Genomic DNA, 9,730 nt, shown 5'->3' with positions numbered 1-9,730 from the left:
TGCCACGCTGGACTGGAGTGCAACGCCCCTGAGCTAGGCGCTGCACCGTAGGGTGTGGCGCCGTCGTGGCGGACGCTACACAAAAATATCAGTGCTGTGAAATAGTTTCATGGGCAGTTCATTCCGCGAATTGATTTCATCCCAAGGTCAAAATTGTCAAATTGCCAGAAAGTAGTACAAAGAAAGATAAAACCGGCCCCACATCACATGACACGATGAGGGCGCCCCGGGGCCAGAACCTTTCAACGGTCAAACAGACAGGTTTGCTAATTAATTAATCAACGAGTTAATGAACCCAACGCAATTAATTAATTAATCACATTTTTTTTTCCTCCTCCGCATTATAACCTCTTTTTTTCCCCTGGCGACCCCTCCCTCCCATTTGCTCTGCTCGCTCGCTCGCCGCCCCCTCCTCTCCTCCGATCCTCCCCCCACGTCCCGCGCCGGAGCTGGGGAGGGAGGGGGGAAATTCACCCCCGCGCCAGGCGGATTCCGCCCCGGATCCCCGCGTCGGGCAGGCCGGCCTTCTTACCCGGTAGGTAATCGATATCAATTCGGGCATCCTCCGTTTTCTCCGATCCGTCGATTCCGGCGGGTCCTTGCGCGAGGGCGAGGGAGAAGCCGTGGTTCTAGGGTTCGGTGGTCTTAGGGTGCTGCGTTTTAGGTGATGGCCTGCCCTCGGTTCGGATGATAGGTGTTTGTTTTCCTTTTTTTTTCCTCTTCTGGCTTGCAAAATTTGGGGCTCGGAGCTCGATTGTGTCCTCTTGCTGGGTTCTCCGCGATCCTGAATGTCTTGGATTGGAGGGTAGTTGGTGAGGATGGATGCAGGCTTCGATGCAAATACGGTGATCTGGATCGAGAATTGTGTCGTTTTTAATTTCGATATATGCCTACCGTACCAAGCAAGGAGACGCGAATTGGTCAACTAGCTTCGGAAGCTAACGGTGGGTATCGAGTTGCTGAGTATGTCCTGCATGATCAGACTTTTAGACAGAGCTTTATGATATGTGGGAACCAGTCTAATTTTCTGGCTTGTGACAAGAACTGGTTTGAGCCACCGAGAACAGGCTCCAATCTTGCTAGGAATTTGGCTGTCGAGAGGGCGTTGGGAGTGTAAAATTACAAACTTTTCAGTATCTTCAAGCCTATCAAGCAATAGAAATTGTCTGCAACCAGAAGTGGACGTCCTTAGACAATTATCCTGGTCACCTCCTTTAGACGATCGACTTACCTGTACGTTTCTGACTCACAGTAATGCTGCCTTTTGCAGGTTAACCAAGTACGGTGCATTCTGAACGGTAGCCTGTAACTCTTATTGGGTAATTCTACCACATTATGGCCTCGGTTGGTGCGGTGCGTCCTTCCTCGCGCTTTCAGAATGACACGAGTACTAGTGGTGATGCCGACCGACTTCCGAACGAGATGGGCAATATGAGCATAAGGGATGACAGGGTAATCTCCCTAGACTGGTTGACCACTTCACCTTATGTCTTTTGGCAGGTGATCAGTTCCTAATTTTGTGTCTGAACAATGCAGGACCCTGAGGATATAGTAGTCAACGGCAATGGGACGGAACCAGGCCATATTATAGTCACAAGCATTGAGGGAAGAAATGGGCAAGCAAAACAGGTATGTAAAAGAATCTATATTAACTGGTGTTATTGCAATCCTCTCCGAAGCTCAATAATTTCTCTCTACTAAGCTATGTATCTGCATTGCAGACCATTAGCTACATGGCTGAGCGCGTGGTTGGTAATGGGTCATTTGGAACTGTTTTCCAGGTTTGTTACTGGATAAATCAGTATTTTTTAGTGTCTTGATGTGTTAATTTGTGTATACTTTTATTTAGCAATTCCTGATGGCTCCAACTTTTTCTGAATGATCTTGCATAGGCTAAGTGTCTTGAAACTGGGGAGACGGTGGCTATAAAGAAGGTTCTTCAAGACAAGAGATATAAGAACCGTGAGCTGCAAACGATGCGAGTTCTTGACCACCCAAATGTTGTGGCTTTAAAGCATTGTTTTTTCTCAAAGACTGAGAAGGAGGAGCTTTACCTCAACCTGGTGCTTGAGTATGTGCCGGAGACTGCTCATCGTGTCATTAAGCATTACAACAAGATGAACCAACGCATGCCCTTGATATATGCAAAACTGTACATGTATCAGGTAAAGTTCATGCTCTTTTCCTGCCAAAAGTCTGTTAAATCTATTCAAGCACTGCTTAGTACTGACCATAAGTTGTTAAATTCATTATAATTGACAGATATGTAGATCTTTGGCATACATTCACAACAGCATTGGAGTATGCCACAGAGACATCAAGCCTCAAAATCTTCTGGTTCGTACATTACAAATCAATTGAACACTTCCTGAAGCATTTAATGTATAGTTAAGCACTACTTTTGGTATAGTCAGCTGATTTGATGAAAAATTATTTTTGCCAGGTGAATCCACATACACACCAATTGAAATTATGTGACTTCGGAAGTGCGAAAGTGTTGGTATGATCATACATTACCTGATATTCACACTTGCACGACATTGTCATTTTCATGTTGTCTAACTACTTTTTATTTTTGATAGGTAAAAGGAGAACCAAATATTTCCTATATCTGTTCAAGGTACTATAGAGCCCCAGAGCTCATATTTGGTGCTACTGAATACACAACGGCAATTGACGTTTGGTCTGCTGGCTGTGTTCTTGCTGAACTCCTTCTAGGACAGGTAAATGACCACACAATTTATATGTGATTATTAAACTATCCAGCTTATGGGATCTGTCAGCCTAAGATCCATTCTCTTTCCTAATAGCCTATATTCCCTGGCGACAGTGGTGTTGATCAGCTTGTTGAAATCATCAAGGTACATTCACAATCTTTCTCCCCTGGAAGTTGCTGTCTGTTTAATTGTATTTGTTCCTGTTTACATTGTTTCCAAGGAAGTTACCATCTTTTAGTTGTATTTACACCTACTTACATTGTTTCCCATCAGGTTTTAGGTACCCCTACAAGAGAAGAAATTAAGTGCATGAATCCAAATTATACAGAGTTTAAATTCCCACAAATCAAAGCTCACCCATGGCACAAGGTAGGAACCTTTTGTTAGTTGTTTTATTTGCTTCTAAGGCTTCAGTATAACATTATTATTTTTATTTCCATCAGATCTTCCATAAAAGAATGCCTGCTGAAGCAGTAGATCTTGTCTCCAGACTCTTGCAATATTCACCAAGCCTGCGTTCAACTGCTGTGAGTGTTGCTGAGCAAATACTGTTTCCTAGAGAAGTTTGATTTATAGTCATCACTGTTAAATTAAATGCTTTTGCTTCCCTGTATTCGAACGGATGCTGTTTTGTGCAAGCTGTAGCTTACATTCCTACCTGCTTTCCTGATACAGTTGGAAGCATTAATTCATCCATTCTTCGATGAACTCCGGGACCCAAACACCCGTTTACCGAACGGCCGTTTTCTTCCTCCCCTCTTTAACTTTAAGCCCCATGGTTAGTCTACAACATCAACTCGCACTCGCACTAGCACTAATCAAATGTTTATAACCCTACTTATCTTCAACTCTGGTGTGCTGGACTTGAACAGAGTTGAAGGGCGTGCCAATGGACATCCTGGTGAAGCTCATCCCTGAACATGCTCGGAAGAACTGTGCCTTTGTAGGATGGTGATCCGTCAGACGGCTGCTTGAAGTTTAGTTCAGAACAAATCCAGTTGTCGTCTACTAGAAACCCCAGGAATTTGAGATTGCCTGCAGCCACACGGGATATAGGCGATGACACATGTGATTATTATTCTTTTTCTCGTCCGAGACCTCGATGTCATGTATTCTTTCCCCCTACTGCCGATGTAACAAACCACCCATGATTCTGTAAGTAGATGAGAAGTGTTTCGACCGTTTTCCCCTGAGCTCATGTGCTATGCAATGAAGGATGCACCCTATGTACCGCCAATATTTGGTCCAGTATTTGTTCATGGATCCAGGCTATAATTCATTTGTACTCATCACATTGTTCTGTCAGATACTGTCAAGTTTTTCAATTTTGCTATCTGGTACAAACTGAACAAGTTGACAAATCCTCGGAACCACTAAGTTGTTGAACTTGAGTAGATACTGCTAAGTTGTTGAACTTGAGTAGATACTGCTAAGTTGTTGAACTTGAGTAGATACTGCTGCCTCGTGTTTGTATCCTAGCAAATCAGTCTGAGGGCCTGCATTCTCTTAAGAGCATCTCCAACAGTCGCGCCAAGAGACGCGCGCGCGGTAAACTTGTTCTTTAGTGCATGCTGGATGGTTTCACGCGCTTCAGCGTTGGCGGGAAACAAGCGCGCGCGGCACGGCAAAGGGCGGCAGGTCACGTGCTACTTTTGGCGCGCCGCTTCCCGCGCGTCTATAAATTGCGGCGCTCGCTATTGAAATAGAACGAGACGCAATCTGATAGTAATGAAAAACTGTGTCTATTGATGATGACAAGTTACATATTTATAGTCCCCGAAGGGGCGCATCCGGAGGGACACGACGGTTACAAGAGTTGCATCTCTTTGTATGACAGTTTGGATAAGTGGAGATTTAATCTCTTAATTAACTTGTGTTAATTAAGTCTTAACACTCCCCCTAATCTATGCGTGTCCATGTAGTATCATCATCATCAACTTAGGTAAGTCTCCTCGAAAAACTCTGTGGGAAAAATGTGAGGAGATGGGTGTTTGATATGTTGCTAAAACTCCTTCAAACCCTGTGGGAAAATAAGAAGAAAATAATGCAACATATAATGATTATTGTCTGTTTAACTCAATATGAGAAAACCCCATAGAATTAAAGGACAATAAATATGTCGTATATACTTTCTTAAAAACCCCGGTGGGGAAAACAGAAAATATGACATATTGTCTTGTGTTGATATTACCTTATTAAAAACCTTCATGAGAACCTATAAAGTAAACTCATCAAGGGAAAAAGAGTATAATATGATGCTTTTAACAGGAACAATTCAGGAAGATACTCCCCTTGATTCTTGCAAATTCTGAAGCCGTCATATACCAATTCATGAACATATTTCCGGAATGTAGAAGTTGGTAGAGACTTGGTGAACAAATCAGTCACATGATTTGACTTACAAGATATGCAATATAGTGATATTGCTTATTATGTAACCTGTTTGCATCCGAGCAACACAAGCAACATTATCTTTGAGATAATGGTTGGTGGATATAGCCATGATGTCTGTTTCGAAGACTCTTCATGAGAGGGCTACCACACCTAGTAGTAACACTAAGCTTGTCTACGATCTGACATAGTGGGGATCTGATCGATGTATCCAACGATATCGGTGTTCACATGTCTGTGAAACTGAAAAACCAGGACAAAATGTTTGATGCCTTGGAGATATCGAAAGATATTCTTGAGTACCAACCAATTGTGTTTGGTGGATCCAATGGCATTACGGAACGTTGAGTTCCAATATCTTATTTCCATCATCTCTTGGTCTAAATAGATCTTCCTCTACGTCTAGAGAATGAACTACCATGAGAGTTATGGATGGATAAGATTTATCCACAATGAATTTCTCCAATATATTTGGATATAGACAACATAGTAAACCATAATGTATGAATGAAGGTGCTCAAATTGTAGTAACGAGCGGTATTTTGGTTTACCCAAATCCTTTATTTTAAACTCCGTCATTTAGATAATTACATGTGTCATCATTGCAGACACACAAATATGGATAATCATCATTGTAGGAGTAATCCTTGTGCATAAGGAACCCACTACGTCGGTTGTACCATATGTACCGACAACAATAAGTCGTATGGTGACTTACTGATTCTACACAATGTATGTTGCATTTTGTATTTCGATTCAGAATTGAGATTTCATCGGGAATCAATCATATATGTCTGAATCTAGTGATCCACATGGATATGTAATCACTACATCTATCAACTGCAAAGATAGATGATTTTATGCTGCCAATGATATAAGTTATCAGAAAGATATTCCACCTCTGAGAATAGTTGGGTATCTGCGTGAACCCTTGTGCTACAATACTTGCTCTATATTTCACCACCTTGTTGTTCTCAATTCTGTTTTCAGAAAAAAACTGGTGTAAGTATTGCTTACGAATACCTTCCCATTATTGAGCAAGATTATTTCTACCAAGATTATACCCTTTGCTTGAGTTCAGTCCGAGTGTTGTTCACACTTTGCCATGGCCATGGTCTTTGGATCTGAATCACTTGAAAGATTTTTTCAATCTAGTTGAGAAATGTATGTCGACAATTGTAGACTTTCGGTTATATGTTTCTCCAGAATCTATATATCAATATATAGTTGATGGAAATATCGTTACCCATGGTGACTGCTCGCGATTTCCTAATGCGATTGAGTCGGGTATTTCGATGTCCCGGTCATTGTGTGCACTATGACCTGGGTTGGTGGAGGTTTCCCGTCTACTGGGTGTATACTACCCATTAGGTGTCTATCAATGTGAAGTTGATTTGCATTTAGTGATTCACAGGCCTTGATATCCTTGCTTGCAAGAAGCTAAATCCTGATGTACTATTACCATACATCTCCCCCTATTGTTTCAAACGGGGAGTGGAGTGATTCTTATTGGTACCTTCACTCTTTCGGTCATATTTTGCAGGATTGTAGGATTGTGACACCTTTATAGTCAGCAAATGAATCTGGCAGGTTATTTGCAATGTGTTGCAAATGTTCTGAACGCATGGTTCAGATCTTTGAGTATGTGGATTTGAGGCAGAAATGTGTTGAACATTCCACTAATTTCCTGGCATTCTTTATGGTACTTGAAATCTCCCCCTAATGCCTGGAAATGTTCCTCATTGAATCAGCATACTGGCCTTGAATAACTCCCCATGTGAGGGGCTTGAGGTATTGACGGTAATACAGTTATTCCTCACATAGATCCCAACTATATGTTGAGGGGCCAATGATGTACTCCGGGTGGTGATATCGGTATGCAACCGAATTACCGCAGATAGGAAATACTTGGTAGATATCCACATATCAGAGGGGGATAATATTATGCAGTTCTGTCATGAGCGTGTAAAACTGCATGACTCCAATGTAAAGTTGGTAAGTTGCAATTACAAAGTAAAGATAATGCAATGAGCTTAACTCTTTTGATAGGATTCTACCAAACCATTTTGAGTCTAGGCATTAGGACAAATTGCTAAACTTTAATCTGAGGGCCATAGAGAAGGCACTCAAGGAGAATTCTGCAATATTATCCATTCGATTTGGTTGAAATCGTTGTCAGGATAATAAGCCAATGGTTTCGTGTGAATAAAGCACACACTTAAGACCATCATGTAGATATGTCTTTTAGAACCATGGAATACCTGAATAGTCTACTCAATGGTTGGGAAGAGCCATTTACCTCGACTTGATGCATTCAAGGAGTCTGAGTGGTTATGCATACACTTTAAGGTGTGTGAGCCTTAAAATTTGCCTCCCTGTGTCACATGTAGTGCACACAAAATCCAAATATTGTAAGAATTAAGCATCATAATAATCATAAACCATTGGAATTATTGATAGTTTCGGTTTCAACCCAATGTCAATGATGACCAAAGCTGGAATGCCAAGTTTGTCATGCAAAAGACACTCTGGAAAACTATCTCGCATGCAACATGTGCTACGGGTTCTGTAGTATGTGTAGTACAACCCAGATGATACATAGAGAATGTGCTTGCCATATCCGTTGCATGTGATAAAGAGAAGATATTTCTCTTTGCTGTCGGCATAGGTTTCGCTATGGAAACCATTTTTGACGAATATCTCTATAGCTTAATAGGGTACGAGTTAAACTTGAGAAGCAATGAAACATCCCGACGTTACTCGAGTACCCACGGGGATAGTAAATATGACTCGAGTTGAGCCAACAAATACCTCATTGCATCTAGCGATTTTAAAATATCTCCTTTCTCTCAATGAGAGTGGAAACATTGAACTTCCTTGAGTATAGAGTTTGTGATGCAAATGTCCACAAGGCACATATCAATTTTCATCGGATTGACTCCCGTAGAAATCTATATATAGATATGAAGATTCTCAAGAAAATTAATGTCGGATATATAGAATACATACAAATGAATTTGTATCAAAGTGCTGATACAATATATTGTGATATACAATATATAATGACAACAATAATGATGTTCTTATTAGAACATCATAAATGGACATAAATAAATAGATCACTAAGGAGACTAAGGGACTAAATGTATAGTCTCCAAACATGTCGGTTGATGCATATTCAACCATCATGCTCTCCATGCTCATAGGGTCTCGTGACAGCTTGATGGTGTCAGGTTGAGGGTTTGAAGTGAGTTCCAAACCATTACCCTTGAGGTCCTTTGCGTCCCGGTGGCATGGCATGGATTGCACGCGCTATCCCATGGGATGCAAGACTGATCTTGATGTCCATGACCTGCTAGCTTAAGTAAGTTGTGGTCATTGAGGGCAAGTGCCTCAAATTGTTAGCCATCGACTACTTATAGGGCAAGCCAGAGATAATTTATTTACAAGAAGTAAATTAAAAATCATCATGGTTTTGTAATAAGAATGCAAAAATTTGACTCAAATGTATAACTTGAAAAAGCTTAATCTCAATTGTGGGAACATAACACATTGAAGATCATGCAGATCTCACAGTAATAGAGTTACTCTGCACATGGGCAGTAGATTCAACTCATTACCTTGTGTTTTCCTAATATTGAGGTAGATGTTATTGTCAAAAATTTACAAGTTTTGTTGTGCGGGAGAAAACAATCTCGACCGTTGTGACATGTTCATGAAGAATGTCAAAATCTCAATTGCAAATAGACGTATTAATCTCGACAAGTAGCAAACATGGAGATACATACATTCTGGAATACATCATACTCAACAGAAATACACCACTATTATAATGAATAGTAATGATGTTGCAAACTTGATGTTCAAGTGAAAAACTTGAATTGTATAGACCTCAAATTAAATGAGATGATATTGTATCAAGTTGCAAGATAATTCAGCAGGATAAATTAATATTTTGCGAGAGAAAATTAATCTCAATCGCTATGAAATTATTTTGCGGGAGAAAAATATTCTCAATCGCAAATCAATATTGTTGTGCGAGAAAACTTAATCTCAATCGCAAAACAGTATCATTGTAATAATAGGACATGTTATAGGGATTGCTAAATAGCAAACACATTGAACATGCCACATAATAACCACATATTCTGGAATGTTAAACTCAACAGAAAATGGGCTAAATGATGATCGGTATATGGCCTAAACATTATCAGTGCTAATAAATAGCAAGTAGTTGGACCAAGCTGCAATGTCCCGAAACATCCCGGAATTAGCCACAAAATGATGACAGACACAAGTTTTGGGCTATTCCGTAAATAGGTAAGCCGCAAGGGCTAAATTGCAAAACCAGCGAAGAGATAAGGTTCTATCTCTTTCCTCCCGAGCGATTTCGACCAGGAAAAATCCTGTAACCGCCTCGTCGCCGTTTTGGCTCGACGGCCAGGGCCACGACTATGAGCCCGCCGTCGTCTCCACCGCGGGGAGCCACGCCAGAGGGAGCAGCCGCCTCCTTGGCCGGAAGGAGTGTTCCGGCCGTCGGTTTCGTCGCCACACGCATGCCAAAGGGCGACGCTGCAGAGGGCCAGTAGAGGGCCGTTGCCTCTGGCGCCGCTGATCTGCGC

The 9,730-nt window shown here is 41.3% G+C and overlaps 1 protein-coding gene across 1 annotated transcript; it reads left to right on the top strand.

Annotated features, from left to right (window-relative positions):
- Positions 1 to 340: 340 nt before the first annotated feature.
- LOC123190235 (shaggy-related protein kinase alpha) lies at positions 341 to 4,042 on the top strand. The gene is made up of 13 exons (XM_044602848.1): positions 341 to 535; positions 1,271 to 1,452; positions 1,537 to 1,629; positions 1,722 to 1,781; positions 1,893 to 2,165; positions 2,263 to 2,337; positions 2,444 to 2,500; positions 2,583 to 2,723; positions 2,811 to 2,861; positions 2,991 to 3,086; positions 3,161 to 3,244; positions 3,393 to 3,495; positions 3,590 to 4,042. Exons 2-13 carry the CDS (start codon positions 1,336 to 1,338, stop codon positions 3,670 to 3,672), a joined length of 1,233 nt encoding a protein of 410 aa, XP_044458783.1. The 5' UTR covers positions 341 to 535; positions 1,271 to 1,335; the 3' UTR covers positions 3,673 to 4,042.
- Positions 4,043 to 9,730: the final 5,688 nt, after the last annotated feature.

This window comes from Triticum aestivum, chromosome 1A (genome assembly GCF_018294505.1).
Source record: "Triticum aestivum cultivar Chinese Spring chromosome 1A, IWGSC CS RefSeq v2.1, whole genome shotgun sequence".
NCBI lineage: Eukaryota > Viridiplantae > Streptophyta > Magnoliopsida > Poales > Poaceae > Triticum > Triticum aestivum.
The sequence above is the reverse complement of the archived record's forward strand: the minus strand, read 5'-3'. Positions and strand labels throughout refer to the sequence as shown.